Source organism: Clupea harengus, chromosome 26 (genome assembly GCF_900700415.2).
Source record: "Clupea harengus chromosome 26, Ch_v2.0.2, whole genome shotgun sequence".
NCBI lineage: Eukaryota > Metazoa > Chordata > Actinopteri > Clupeiformes > Clupeidae > Clupea > Clupea harengus.
This window is the reverse complement of record NC_045177.1, coordinates 12,083,908-12,099,885: the sequence shown is the minus strand read 5'-3', so window position 1 is coordinate 12,099,885 and position 15,978 is coordinate 12,083,908. Positions and strand designations below refer to the sequence as shown.

The window sequence follows — 15,978 nt, the reverse complement described above, 5'->3', positions numbered from 1 at the left end:
TGCTCCAAGTGCATTAAAACAGTTAGAGGAATCTATAAAAATAAAAAAGATTCAAATGGAAAGAGAGCACAAAGCCATAAAAGAACAAGAGAAAAAGCAACAGTTGGGTTTTGAGTCTAGACTTGCAGCTAGTCAAGTCTAGCACTTTATCCTTGTCTATGTCTATTTACCTGTGCATTTGTAAAGCACTTTGAATTACCAATGTGCATGAATTGTGTTATCAAAACAAATGTGCCTTGCTTCAGAGGAGTAGTAGCGCTTCCTAATCTAATAGCATGTGCTGTGCAAGGCAAACGTACTGTTTACTGGGGCTACATAAACTATGTATTTAGTCATCAGGTACAAATTAACCAGTCAATTCATTTTGACTAGGTTGACGTTTTGAGTGGGTGCATTTCATCATCATCATCATTGTTTATTCAGGGAGAATTGCAGCAATGCCCTGATTGAGGCTACATAGTACAGAAGAACAATAAATAAACAAACCATAACAAAACAAAACAGACAAAATAAATACAAAAAACACATTTGTATTTGTATGTAAAGCTCCGTCCACAGCCTTCCCAGCTAAGGGTCATACAGGGCAGAATCATGACAGTGATCACGTCTCAAGGTGGCATTGGTTGGCATTGACCTTTTACACTCACTTTCCCCTGCTTCATCCTGGCTTGTGGGTTCTGTACATCATTGGTATGATAAGACAGAGAGTGGGACTAATGTGCGGGAGGTGGAGAGGAGACACACGTGAGACAGAAGCATATGGAGACATGGAAAACAGTCATTCAGAAATCTTGGAGGGGAGATGTGAGGACACGGGGACAAGGACTGGTAGAATGGAGAGACCGATGAAGAGGGTGTCACAGGGTCTGCTTGCATGTCTGCTTACACGTCCCATAGATGGGCTATTAATAGGCGCGGGCAGTCAGTGCTTGTATGGCCAAATATTACTTGAAACAGAAATTTGAAAAATGCAAAACCTTTATCATCACTAAAGATCTGGCAAAAACATCCTCTATATATAGAGATAAATGAATATGTTCATTGTGTTCTACGTGATCTAATTTTGTAAAGTAGTGTAACCAATAGCTAGAATGGGGACAGAGGTAGCTGGAGGAGAGCCACGGTAGCAGAGTGCTGTGTGGAGTCACGTCCACGCTGATAAAGGATTTAGTCTGGGATGTCCAGAAGAAGCGGGGACAGTGGACAACAAATCCCTACGCTGAAAAGTGAATGACCTCGATGTGAATGTGAATCTTATACTCTGGATAGACAACTCTTTCATTATTGAAGTAATGGGCTTGGCATAAGAGAGAGAATTTTTAAACTGATATATGGTTTAACATTAAAAAGGATAGTTTACATAAATGCCCAGATCAATTCCCCCTTCTGTCCACTTCCCGCATCTAATGACATTGTTAGCATCTGATCCCCAGTCTGGAACAAAATGTGTGTAGCTGGTTTGTATTGAGGCCATGAAAGAGCAACTTTCTTGAGGGTGAGACTACCAGTAGATGCAAATATGATTTCTCGATTCATAAGGCAATGGATATGACACAGGTTGTGGGAGGACTGACCGATAGTTGAACTTAGTGGAGAGAGCCGCAGTAGCAGCCAAGTGAGGTCAGAGCTGGTGATAGACCAGAATAGCCATCTGCTGCTTCACAAATGAGAGAGAGAATGTGAAAGCGGACCAGTCGGCTACAGATAAAACTATCTTGAAAGGTCAATCAGGGCAAATGGGTCTCCTCAGCCTCTCCGTTCCCCCTGTGGTAATCACACCTCAGCTGGCCGGACCCGTATCCGATCTAACACGTACCCCAGAGAGTGCTAGCCACACTCACGAACGGTTTGTGACTATGCAGTTATTTTTCCGCAGAATTTATCTTATGTTTTTGTAGACAATTATTTTTAGAATCTTACATGTAGTTGGCTGTGCCAAGTTGATATTTTCGTGGCAGCTTGAAGTGCCAAACTGGAGAAATCAAACGTAATCATGGGTTAGCGATAAGGGATACGACTCCAAACGCTAAGACTGTATTGTTGCTACCACTCTGCGCCCAGGGCAGACTGGAAGTGTTTATAAATGAGTTCAGGCTAGGGATCATAGAGCCAGTTTAGGGGTTAATTAGCAACAAGGGAGTAGAGGCCAGTAGAGGCCTGTGCTCTTTAATACAGAGACAATTGAAGCAGGCTATTTAATACATTCGGAATATTTGTAATACCCTCAATACACTGTAAATGTGTTGAGCATTTAATTAAGTTATATTCTTTTACAGAAATTCTATTTTGTACATCTTAATCTGGCAAATATTTGTAACATAATATAATTAAACACTTACACATTACAGTTACATTTGTAATTGTTTGCAATTATAGTTGCAGTACATTTTCCAAAAATAATAGATATATATACAGTATGTATATTTTAAACCCCGTATTCTTTCAATTTTCCTTTAAAACATTGTCTGAAATAACCTTCTTAAGAAAGTTTGAAAAGATAACAGAAAACAGAAACTTTTCTTCATGGTTGTTGATTAAATGTTTATTTGGAAAAAGTAATCACAACTAATTTAGTCACATTTTCCTACTCCAGCATTACATTACAAAGAGTAGTGTCCGATCTGACGGGCAGAATATATTTGAAGTTAAATGTGATGCATATACGTCACACCAGCTGTTCTGGTTGTATGTTTTTCTGCCTCCAAATCTCCTAGACATAGAGTTGTTAGTACTGTTTGTGATGATAATTACCAGCAGCATTTCAAATATCACGTACATGTTGATAATGTATTATGTATTAAATTGTATGTATGTATCAACCCCAAATAGTACACAGCTGCCATTTGGGTACTGGGGTGGTCTGGCTTCAGGAGTTCATCCAGCAAAGCCCAGCTCTTTGTAGTAGCCGTCGATGTCATTGATGACAACTCCCATGACTCTTTCCAGGGCATCTTGGCCAGCAGCGTCCAAACCAGCCTTTTCACCCATCACCTTCGCTATCACCGCAGTGATCAGCTAAAAGCATGTAAACAGGAGAGAGGGAGTTAGAGGGACACAAACACACACACACACACACACACACACTCGCACGCGCACGCGCAAGCGCACACGCACACACAGACACTCACACACACACACACACTCACACTCACACTCGCACGCTCGCACGCTCGCACGCACGCACGCACGCACGCACACGCACACGCTCACGCTCACGCTCACGCACACGACACACACACACACCGACACACACACCGACACACACACACACACACACACACACTCACACGCACACTCACACACACACACACACGCACGCACGCACGCACGCACGCACGCACGCACGCACACACACACACACACACACACACACACACACACACACTCACACTCACACTCACACACACACACACACACACACACACACACTCACACTCACACTCACACACACGCACACACAGTCACAGTCACAGTCACGACATAAACATATTTTGTATAGTGGCTCTCTGACCTTGAAGTTATTCAGGGAAATTTTGTGTTTCTGAGCATGAGTGGTTGCCATGGGTTTGAGGAGGTCGGCATGGCTACCTTTGGCCCTCAGCAGCTCGGCTAGCTTCTTCAGCACGGTCTCGCCGTGGGCAGCGACAGCTGCGTTGCCGGCCAGATCACCCGCAGCAATGCCAGCAAATTTAGGAAAAAGCGGCAGGGTATCAGGATGTTCCTTGAATAAGCTGAAGATAAGGAGAGACAATGTGACATGGTGACGCTTACAGAGAGGGGTGTCGGTTACAGTATAGAGTTTGCCCCAGAGATATTACAACCAAGGCCTGGTCCCCTATAACAATTCACATTTAAACTCGTGAAACTTTCTCAATGTAAGAATATTCAGTATCAGGATGTGATGCTCTTAGGTTGAGGTTGAGAGACATTATTGTTTGGTTACCGTGACAGCACCTCTCCTCCATAAGTTTTGTAGTCGGCCTCCACCGGGCCCCAGCACTTCAGAACCAGGTCAAAGTCAGCCATCGTCTACCATGCATAGAAAATATTATTGTGTTAGGCCATTTGTTTTCATTTCTGTGGCAGTTTAGTACCTTTTATTATCTTTCCTGAATGATCTGTGCCCTGTGAATATTCACTCTGCAAGGTGACCCCTGCCAGATCAGTTCACACACAAAAGGTGTTAACAATAGAAGATTTGATTGTTTATCATTTGAAATCACTTCAGATGGTAGCATTTCATAGAAACAAAGTTTTCTCGAATTAATACCGGTAGAAGTTAAACTGAAACACTTTGAGGCGTTGATTTATATCCTTCTGATTTGGAAAGCATGATGTGTTTCAGATTACATTTATGTCAGGTAGATCCTTGGAGAATTGAGTAGCACAAAAGACGCCTTGAAGAAAAACAAACCCATTAGGGTCCGTCACAGAGGCTGCGTTTCAGTAACAGTAGCTCTGTTGTGATTCTCCTGGCACTTTCAGGGAGAAAGGTCTTCAGGGAGAAGATGGATACCCACCAAACACCCACACAAATCCATGTTAACAGAGAGGAGGAGAGACAGACCAGTAAGTGGCGAGGTCAAGAGATTAGAGGGAGAGAGAGGGGCTCAGAGAGAGGGCATCTGAGGACACACAGGGCCAGTGCATTTCTCTGTGGCACGTACTTACTGTCGCAATTACAAGGGAAATTTAGTTGATGACAAGGGGAAAAGCTCTCTCCCAAAGTAAAACATTTTTTATATGGATTTACTGAGATTTCAGCTCTATTTCAGACTTTTTATAGAGCTAATTGCTTGGTTGTAGTTTTAAAACTTTTGAAAAATTCAATAAATTATAACATACTGTGTTATGTAGCCTATAACCAAAAGTGAATTTCAGTATTAAAACAAAAAAACAAAAAGTAAAACAACAAAAACAAAAAGTAAACAACAAAAACATCTTTCTGAAGGTCATATTTTAAAACTATTCAGACACTTTCTCAAAATGTACGCCATTAAGAACTGTAGCCTACTGTTAACTGTTAGTAAGAGTAATTTTCATATTTACAGACATTTGTTTGCATTATCAATGTCGGCCCATGAATAAAAAACTAAAAGAATGATTTTCTGACTCAATTATGGCATTTTGCTGGTTGCTATTGCTATGGTTGCTATAGTTATTGTTATATGTCCTGTATGTTGTATTTTAACAGTTAAAAAGACATGTCAATACACATTTTACCCACACCATAAACACTAAACTTTGTAAACTATTGATTTGTTTTCAAAGACAAAGGCTCCCTGTTAATTCCCTACCTGGAAGAAATTACGCCGATTTCCTTGATAGAACGTGTGTCTCTTCAAAGTCCTGAATGACAATTTACTGTCTCCCTCCAAAAGCTCACCTTTTATACCAGTCATCCATAACCATTCTTCAGATCCAGCCAATACATTCCCTCTCTCTCTCTCTCTCTCTCTCTCTCTCTCTCTCTGTCTCTCTCTCTCTCCTCTTTCTCTCTCTCTCTGTCTCTCTCTCTCTCTCTCTCTCTGTCTCTCTCTCTCTCTCCCTCTCTCTGTCTCTCTCTCTCTCTCTCTCTCTCTCTGTCTCTCTCTCTCCCTCTCTCTCTCGCTCCCTCTCTCTCTCTCTCTCTCCCTCTCTTTCTCTCTCTCTCTCTCTCTCTCTAGGTTTCACGTCTATGTCCTCTGTGTCCTTTCTGAAACAGTAACTCCCCCTCCACCTTTTCCCCTCTCCACCAACATTACTTTGAGACGCTTTGATAACATTTGGGATCATGATCAATTCCATTTTAAGGCACTGATATAAACATGTCAATATATCAGTGTTAATATGTGTATTCATATGACATTTTATTCTGAAGGTCTTTTGGACTTATGGAATTCTCCAGGACCATGTAGAGTATCAATCAATCAATTCAATCTTATATAGCGCTTCTCTAAATACCCAAAGTCGCTTTACAGAGTCCAGAGTCCAGTAATCATTCATACACAGTCATACCGGTGGTGGTAAGCTACATCAGTAGCCACAGCTGCCCTGGGGTACTGCAGTATGCAGGACAATATGGTATATAGACTTGGTCCATGTATTCTACTCATACTCTATACTCAAAGTAAGTATAGGATGATAAAATAAGTTACAAAAAGGCAAAAGGATCGGACCATCAGACACACAATAGTTTATTTGGTAACACACGGTGTGTAACATGGCCTCTCTTTTACAGCATATTCATATCATATATTATATTAATGTCTGTTTCAAAAGTCAGGAACTAATGGTCTCAGTCCAGGACAGGGTGCTCCTTCTCATAGTTCATTAAGTTCAGTAAGGAGCCCAAATAGAGCAGGTGATTTCTGTCTCTCTGTCTGTACATTAGATATTATACAGTTTTGCAATGAAATGGGTTATTCACCTTTACAGGAATAATATGTCCTAAACATTTGCCAGCAAGATTAGAAAAGATAAAAGGACCCTGAAACCTGAAACCTTAGCATTTCCTATTTGCAACGACACAGAACTGCAAACCTGTCCTGCAGTAGGCAAGTAAACACCAACCCCTGGTGGTGGAGAAGTTAAGCTTTTCTAAAGCCACCTGGTGGTGCAGAAGTCACTACAGTTGTGTGTTCCTGCGCACTGGGAGGAGCCAGAGCACAACAACGGCAGACTAACCAATACACACAGATAACCAGACTAACCAATACGCACAGGTAACCAGACTAACCAATACGCACAGGTAACCAGACTAACCAATACGCACAGGTAACCAGACTAACCAATACGCACAGATAACCAGACTAACCAATACGCACAGGTAACCAGACTAACCAATACGCACAGATAACCAGACAGAATTATTTTGCCAGCGTTACAGCAGAAAATCACAGAAACTTGATTAGAGATGATTCTGAACCTTGAATCATGACCCTTGAATGACCCTTGACCCTTGAATCATGACCCTTGAATCATGAGTCCATGGTGTATCTTGGCATTTGGTACACAGGCGAGGGGGTTCTGTTCTGTCTCTGATAAATAGTAGCCTGCTGACTATTGCACAGACAGAATACTTGTAGGTAAATATACATAACTGATTGTCTGCATTATGTCGGCATAGAAAGTTAAATCAATTACTTGATGTAGACCAAATAATTACACGGGAAGACCATGAAATACAGATTGTATTATTTATTTTATGATACCCATAGTTGTGTAGCCATTCAGTACATTATGTTAATTAAATGTAAATTATATTAAATTATTACATTGTGTACACTATGTAAGTCCCTCCACTTCAAGTTGGTATTTCACTGGAAACTTCCAGAAGACCTTCTGCAATGGGATACAGCAGGACTGGAATGTTTCCACACCTCAACATCCAGCTAGAGAGGAGCACATAGAGTACCTGTTGAACGTCACGCTTAACCTGGTTTCTCTCAAATCTGATATATCTTGTTCTCAGTTCTGATTCTGAATGTTGAATCCAACAGTCCTTTTTTCTGCTTCACAGTGAGCTATGAAATACATGTTGTTATGGTTATAGTTATGGTTATAGTATTTAGTAGACAAAACTTCAAAAACAGACTTTAGAAAACAGTGGAAGAAGAGTGGAAGAATGAAAGAAGAGTGGAAGAAGGAAAGAATAATATTCCTAGTTAGAGTTAAAGTGAGAGGGATAGAGAGAAAAAAGTAGAGTATGGAAGGTGTCTCTTAATATTCCTAGTTATACAGTTGAATAGAGAGGGACAGAGAGAAGAGGAGCCTTGGAACCTTGGCGCAGGTGTCAGTGAAGCACAGGTGCAAGCCAGTTTAATGACCCTATTATGATGTCATAATGGCCCAATGTAAGTCAATGGGAACATTTGTATTAGTTTTTCTTTAATATCTTAAAAAGTATAAAGTTCAGAAAAATACATAGCACAGGTGTCCTTTACAATACCTACGCGACAAAGCTTGAACAAAGTTTCTACATTAAGCGGTTCAAACTGTATTAAGCGCAGAAAAAAGGTAAAAAGAATAATAAGAAAAAGAAAAGTTTGGATAACAATACAGGGCATTTCATGCACTGTAATAATAAGAACAAATACCAATACTATGACTATCGAGTAGGCCTTAAGCAAATGAACTAATTAGACAGATGATGGTTAAAAAGGTGATCCAGTGGCTGTCCTATAAGCCAGAGTAAGGGATTTCAGTTGAGTTCCAGCAGCTATAGGAAGTCAGTGAAGGGTGACCAGCAGAGGAGTTACATGTGTCCTCTTTGGTTGGAAGAGACAGTACATGATCATTCAGGGCTGACTTTGAAGAGACACACGTTTTTATCAAACTGCATTCTGAATCATCTGCACCGGTCTCACTTCACATGCAGGCACATAGCTAGCTAGGTTGGCTGGAAATACGATGAAAGTATCATAGTTTATGAAAGACTGAGCTGAAGGTGATCATCCATCATCCAAGCTGAAATATAATAATAATAATAATAATTTATTTTATTTGTAATGCACTCTTCATTCAAAAGAATCTCAGAGTGCCAAATATCAAATATCACTGAGGCGTGCAGAAATTCAAGCCCATATTGTACAAGAAAAGTCATGGATGTTGGACCATCTGGCAAAGGTGAAGTACCAGTGCTCTGTTTGTTATTTCACAGCAGTGTGGAGCACTGAGTGACTGAGTCCAATGGTTATGTGTTGGTGTGTGTGGCAGTATGTTACGACCACATGTGTTGTGTTCTTTGTCACTTTCCTTCCCTTTTCTGTAGCTCCGCCCAGGTTGTGTTCCCCCTGATTGCCAGATGAGTTGCACCTGGCCAGGTGATCAAGCAGCAGATAAAGACTCCAGTTCACTGCTGCAGAGGGGAGGCTTCTAACTAGGGGACTGCTGGTCTTGCTGGTCTTGCTGGTCTTGCTGGTCTTGCTGGTCTTGCTGGTCTTGCTGGTCTTGCTGCCTCGCAACCTGGGATTTTGTTGTACAGCTATGTTTTGATGTGGTTGTCATGTAGTTGAATTAATAAATCCTATGGATTTCGTACTTTTAAAAGGTGTTTTTGGTAGTTGTTTTGGGTCAGTGGTGGAATGTTTGTTCGCCCCATAGGGCCACTAAAGTTGGGGCGTAACACAGTAGTACTGGTGCGAGTCCAATGGTTTTGTGTTGGTCTGTGTGGCAGTAGTACTGGTGTTGAGTCCAGCGCTGCTAGAGACTGACGGCTCTACCAGTGAGACCATCAGCAAGTGTGTGCTGGTGGGAAACAAGTGTGACTCAACAACCAAGAGTGTTGTGGGGCAACGGTGAGTAGGATATTTCAGAGCGTCTGTGTCATGGTCCTGTCCAGTCCCACGACTTGTTTGTGTGTGTGTCTCTTGTGTGTGTCTCTTGTTTGTGTGTGTCTCTTGTGTGTGTGTCTCTTGTGTGTGTGTCTCTTGTGTGTGTCTCTTGTGTCTGTCTCTTGTTTGTGTGTGTCTCTTGTGTGTGTCTCTTGTTTGTGTGTGTCTCTTGTGTCTGTCTCTTGTTTGTGTGTGTCTCTTGTGTCTGTCTCTTGTTTGTGTGTGTCTCTTGTGTCTGTCTCTTGTTTGTGTGTGTCTCTTTGTGTGTGTCTCTTGTTTGTGTGTGTCTCTTGTTTGTGTCTGTCTCTTGTTTGTGTGTGTCTCTTGTGTGTGTCTGTCTGTCTGTCCACGTTTCACTTCATGTTTCCAGCTGGTCCACCTCCTCCTGCCTGCTTCTCATTGGCAGCCTGTCCAGGTCCTTTCACCAGCATTGATGTGCTCCTACCTGTCATTCAGCACCTTCATGACTTCAGTATTTAAGCCAAATGAACCAGTCATCTTTAGCAGTCCTCCTAAGAAGTGTGGAGCCATTGTACTGCCTAGAGTTCATAGAGATGCTGCATTGACATTAGAGTTCATAGGATTGACATTAGAGTTCATATGATTGACATTAGAGTTCATAGGGTTGACATTAGAGTTCATAGGGTTGACATTAGAGTTCATATGATTGACATTAGAGTTCATATGATTGACATTAGAGTTCATAGGGTTGACATTAGAGTTCATATGATTGACATTAGAGTTCATATGATTGACATTAGAGTTCATAGGATTGACATTAGAGTTCATAGGATTGACATTAGAGTTCATATTGCTGTAGGATTGACATGTCTGTCTTGCCCTTTGTATTGTTGCTTGGCTTTTGAGTCTTTCAAGTTAATGGAACTTAGTCTGGATATTGTTTATAACTCTGTGTGATCCCCACCTGTAGCTCTGCCTCTGGAATGAGTGCCTGTTTACCAAACTAGTGTTCTGTTTACCAAACTAGTGTTGTTCTGTTTACCAAACTAGTGTTGTTCTGTTTACCAAACTAGTGTTGTTCTGTTTACCAAACTAGTGTTGTTCTGTTTACCAAACTAGTGTTGTTGTTGGAGCTGCTGTGCTGCCTAATGATGTGGACTGCTGTTGAGTTTGTAACAAGGCCTCTTTAAGTGTCATCCTTGCCTGAGTCTCTGCTTTGGGTTACAGAATCCCCCCCCCCCCCCCCCCCCCCCCCCCCGGCCATCTGGCATTTCCCCTTGGGGTCAATCAAATCTTCTATCTGTCAATGTTTTCTACCAAGGGAGGTAAATCTGGACTGGAACGTTTCATGATCAGGTCTCAGTCTCTTTCATCCTCCCGTCCTCATGTGGAAGCTGTCTCACTGAACTATGTCCTCTCTGGATACCACTTCGACTCTCCTGACAGGGTCTTAACCATGGTTGACACAAACATTTTTGGGGGATAAAACATAGGAAACATCAAATAATGTTGGCCATCCATATTTTGATAGTTCCTCTTAAATGTACACACTCTGCTGTTTCCACAGACAGCTGCCACATATATCCTAGCTCTGGCACAGTTTCCACAAGTCCAGAAAGTGTCAAAGAGGCAGATATTTATACCATGCTAAATCTATTTTATTATATTTTCAAAAATTGAAAGTAGTGCCAGACCAAACCTTTCCCCCCTAAACGATGTGCATGGGTCGAAGCTGTTCACAGGGATGCCTGTGGTCTGTGCTAAACAGGGAGCATCTGCTAAGAGAGACTGCTCACACAAGCAGAGAGAGTACAAAAGACCAGGTGTCATGGCTTGAAATCTGGGGAGGTTGGAGGGGTCACGAACAATGGGGTGGGGTGGGGTGGGGGGGGTCTAATTCTGTCTGCTTTATTTACCGTGGGGTTAGTTAGGGGGAGCGTGTGGCAGCTGCTTGAAGGTGTAGAGTTGTGTTCTCTGGTGAAGAGTCCCTAGAGAGTGAGATAGATACTCATAACAGCCCTCAAGTTCACTCTCACCCTAGGTAAAGCAAACCGTTGGCTCAAACTTTTTTGGAGCACAATGTTCTTACATGATTTCTGAAACCAAATGTCAGGTCAAGTGGATTGACTGTTGAGCTTAACGGTCAGTCTGACTGCTTTACATAAATATCACTAAATTAATTGACTATTAGATGGGAATGTCTACATATTTGTAGTAATAATGATGTAATTAATCAGATGTTATATCGTTATAATGTCATTCATTAGATGTTATAAATAAATATAATAATGGATTTTATTTGTATAGCACACTTTAAAATACAAAAAAATCTCAAGGTGCTTAACATAGTATGGACAGTCACAACAACAATAATACAAAGTAATAGAAGTGCTAATGAAGTGCAGAAAATAAGATAATATAATATACCAAAAAAGATAATACATTTATTTAAAATAATGAATAAGATTATAATGAGATCGAATAATATGTATTAAAAACAGAGTAATTTTGGACAGATTTGGGTTATATCCCTATAATGTCATTAATCAGATATTATATCCCTATAATGTCATTAATTAGATGTTATATCCTTCTAATGTCATTAATTAGATGTTATATCCTTATGTCCTTAATTAGATGTTATATCGTTATAATGTCATTAATTAGATGTTATATCCCTATAATAAATTATAGTAAAATGTGTATACATTGTAAGTCGCTTTGGATAAAAGCGTCTGCTAAATGACTAAATGTAAATGTAAATGTAAATGTAAATGTATAATGTCATTAATCAGATGTTATATCCTTCTAATGTCATTAATCAGATGTTATATCCCTATAATGTCATTAATCAGATGTTATATCCCTATAATGTCATTAATCAGATGTCTTCTCCTTCTAGGAAGAAACACTTGTTGGACTGCCATGAGTGCCATCGGAGTTCCACCACTGCCTGTGTTCTGGTCCTGACTGAGGGAGCTGTAAAGACATTCCTCCATGACGTGTTGACTTCTAATCTATATACAAACTGTAGAGTCAGCATGAAGGCTATAAACTCATTACTGCATTGTTATCATAAGTAGTTATAACAGGGATAACTAGGGACGAGGGATAGTTGTTATCTTGTCAACACATTGCGCTTACTGTCGCTGTCACTGCTAATGCATTTACCCACATTGCTTATGTATCTATCAACAATTACTTCATCCTTGGCTCCAATTGTCTGCATTTTTCCGTATGGAAGAATTCCCCTAAAGTGAATGAGACACCTTTGTTGTTTTTGTGGCCCTGCCATCTGTCTGCAGTTATGTCACACAGAGAGAGAAGGGTCAACCATCCTGCATAATGGAACAGATGTCTCTAGAAGGGGCAAGGTAGAAGCAAGTGACACTATCTAATGTCTGCAAGTTAGTTACTCATATGTGCGAATATTCAAAGCCCGCAACATCAACACACACTCTATTACATGAGATTTCATCTGTTGTATGAATACTGGATCAATGGATTCATTCTGGACATATGAAAACCAAACACTGAGTATTATCATTGGCTACTGATAGGCCTCACTATTTTCAAACTAATTTCTTGCGCATAATATGCTGGTAGTATAACATGTACAATTGTGTTTTGAACAGTTTTAAAATAATATAATTTGCTTGAGTGCTTCGTGTCCTCTCCTGTCTAGGACTCCTGTCTAGGACTTTTTTTTCCATACGGCAAGTGGGTGTGTCTTTCTTCCCATGCGAGCGCTCGTGATACTGAGTTTATGGGTTTGACAGTTTGGAAGACCCCTGCTGCTGGTCATGACTTCTTTGGATGTTTTGAAGGACTGGGAATAAACTCTGACTCGAAGGCTGGCCTACTCGATCAACAGAGAGAGCAGAACACTTTCCCCTGGCTATTTTTGAATGTACAGCCTTAGCCTGCTCTTGTTGGGATCTTTATTGATGGATAGGCGGGGCTGATGGTGAGTTGACGACTTAATTCGACTTCATTGCAAGACAGCCTCATATGGTATTTAGATAGGCTACATTAAAATGACTAGAGCGTTGGTTTTATCCATATAAATGATTTTACCTTGCAACAAGGTGTTAGAGTTATCGGGCACATTTGTTGCGAGTTCATATAGGCTATTCAATCAGTCTAGACAAGCGTGTACCCTTTGTTTTTAAAAGCAGTAATTTATCAGACAGTATAAGCTACAGTTGGGAAAGGTCAATGCAAAAGTGATCCTGTGTTGTTTTAGTAAAAGTCGCGCACAAAAATGTTGACAAAATGTTATCGAACCCTGAGCTGTTCTGTTCTTTTTCCTCAAAGCCACTGAAAATTGCCATTCATAGATATTTTGTGGCAGGTGAGGCAGCTAAGCCCCCGTGTGTATGATATCAGAAGTCTGATAGATCTAGTAGCAACTTTGCAGACAACGGCGCTTGTCAGAGAGGTTATGAAGCTCATTTGTCGGAAGCACCTATTGAAATAATTTGTTAATAAACAGGCCCATCTCTGGGCAGATGATTCAGCAGTTGCATGACATAGTCATACGTTGTTAACACCGCTATTTATCAATCATTCTGTCTTTGCCGATCAAATAGGTGAGTATGGTTGTAGGCTGTAGCCTACCCTAATTCAGCCTTCGGACCAATGACGTTTTTCAATGGGTTTTAGGTGTTAACTACAGCTTCATGTAGTGTTGAAAATGATGTGAAATTGTGATTTTCTGTTTTCATTCTCTCCGTTAGTCTACTGTAGGCTAATTATCTGATGTTTACTTCACCTATAATTGCTGTACATTTTTTATTTGGTTGTGTGGTATATCTTACAATCCACCAGGGGCGCTACACTAGGATAAAGAGATACCTGAGGAAATGTATGTGAGTATGATTGATGAAAAAGTGAAGTAAAGGATAGTTCTACACTACGTCTGCTCCGTTGCTTGCTTTCACCTTAATATACAACAGGTTGTGAGTGCTATTTTGGGAAGATGAAGGTCTTGGTATCATTTCACATCACATAAGAAAGAGAAGTGGAAAAAAAACTTTAAAAATAAAAAAGTAAACATAAAAATAGGCCTACATCCTACAATGGGCCTAAATCTTCTTCTGCATGCTGGCGAATTTGGCTTTTGGTGTGTGAAGGTATAAAACATGTCTATGCTTATTCTTTCAGTTATTTAACCTATTGTTCTATTGACAGTTTTCTTACACGCAACTCGTACATGTTTTCACTGTCTGTCAGACCTTAAACCTCTTTCCACCTTTTCTTCTCTTCCTGTCTCTCTCAGGCAACCTTCTGTTGTCTAGACGCTTAAAGCGGAAGCCTTGTGAAGATAGTAGTGAGGATGGGAACCATCGGTCTTTGGTGGATGAGGCCTCCGCTTCCTGCCTGCAGAGGTAGATGGTGTTCAGCCTTCCTCCGCTCACTGCCTGCAGAGGTAGATGGTGTTCAGCCTTCCTCCGCTTCCTGCCTGCAGAGGTAGATGGTGTTCAGCCTTCCTCCGCTTCCTGCCTGCAGAGGTAGATGGTGTTCAGCCTTCCTCTGCTAAAGCTTTGCCTCCCATCCTCAGTGTTGGACCAGTGTCTGCAGCGCCATGTCATCATCAATAACTTACTGATTACTGTTTAGATAATGCTGTCATGTCCTCATCAATAACTTACTGATTACTGTTTAGATAATGCTGTCATGTCATCACAGTTGTGATTTTCCATGTTTTTGATCAAATGAGAACCAGATCAAATGTATTGTAATAAATTGCCACTTTTTTTTTATTAACTGTTAGCAACAGATGTTCTATTGTGAAGCATGGGTACAAGGTGTTTAGACATTTTTACTTATTTTCAGTTTTCATATCAGTAATACAGTTTTTGATGTGCATTATCTGAGGTATTTACAACTTTTATGTTTTGTTTCTTAAGACAGTTGTGTTCTTAATATTAACTTCCTTCTGGATGCCTAGATGTTCCTATGAACCTGCCGCAAGATGAGAATGATTTGCTGAAAAGTGCCAATGGACTACGCTGTCATAACATAGAAAGGCTACACATAAAAAAGCTCTGAAAGATTAAGACGATTAATGGATATCGGGTATCGGATTTGATGCACATCTGATATCATCTTGCACTAATTCAATTCTACCTCACTCACTCAGTTTTCCTCACAAGTCCACTTGAGGGGTTTCAGGTTCTCCGGGTTCTCCATGGGTTTGGTTTCACCTCTAAATACAGACTAATGATTACAGATTCATACGTGATCCTACCTCATGCCTGTTTCAACACTAAAACACTTGTGCTCTGCTGTGTGGCTCATGATTAGAGATTCATACGTGATCCTACCTCATGCCTGTTTCAACACTAAAACACTTGTGCTCTGCTGTGTGGCTCAGAGAGTCCATCAACATTGTACTCCCGTACACGTAAAAAAGCCACCTATCACCACATACAATTCTGTAATTACTAAAATAAATTCAACATGAACCACACCTCCCTGCAGTCTAAACGTCTTGTGTCTTATTCTTCAGGCCCATGAACATCCCCACACCTCCCTGCAGTCTAAACGTCTTGTGTCTTTGCTTCCTGCTGCATGTTTGTTTTTATGGAGCAAAAGGCCCAGAAGGAGAAGCACTGCTTTCATGTCATCATGAATTATTTTGCATCCGCTGCTCCGGTGCAATTAGATGTCAAGGTCTTGAGTAAAAAAAAGTGGCACA

At 40.8% G+C, this 15,978-nt stretch overlaps 1 protein-coding gene across 1 annotated transcript; it reads right to left on the bottom strand.

Moving 5' to 3' along the window:
* Nucleotides 1-2,520: 2,520 nt before the first annotated feature.
* mb (myoglobin) lies at nt 2,521-5,406 on the bottom strand. Its single transcript, XM_012836002.2, has 4 exons — nt 5,298-5,406; nt 3,944-4,029; nt 3,512-3,731; nt 2,521-3,015 (listed from the first exon to the last, which is right to left on the bottom strand). Exons 1-4 carry the CDS (start codon nt 5,400-5,402, stop codon nt 2,875-2,877), a joined length of 552 nt encoding a protein of 183 aa, XP_012691456.2. The 5' UTR covers nt 5,403-5,406; the 3' UTR covers nt 2,521-2,874.
* Nucleotides 5,407-15,978: the final 10,572 nt, after the last annotated feature.

Bases quoted from the DNA above. Each gene is read 5' to 3' on its own strand.
- mb (XM_012836002.2), bottom strand. From the start codon at position 5,402: ATGACTGGTATAAAAGGTGAGCTTTTGGAGGGAGACAGTAAATTGTCA. The intron at 4,030-5,297 runs GTAGGGAATTAA...TATGCATGGTAG, and splicing joins ATCGGCGTAATTTCTTCCAG to ACGATGGCTGACTTTGACCT. The intron at 3,016-3,511 runs GTCAGAGAGCCA...ACATGCTTTTAG, and splicing joins TTTCCCTGAATAACTTCAAG to CTGATCACTGCGGTGATAGC.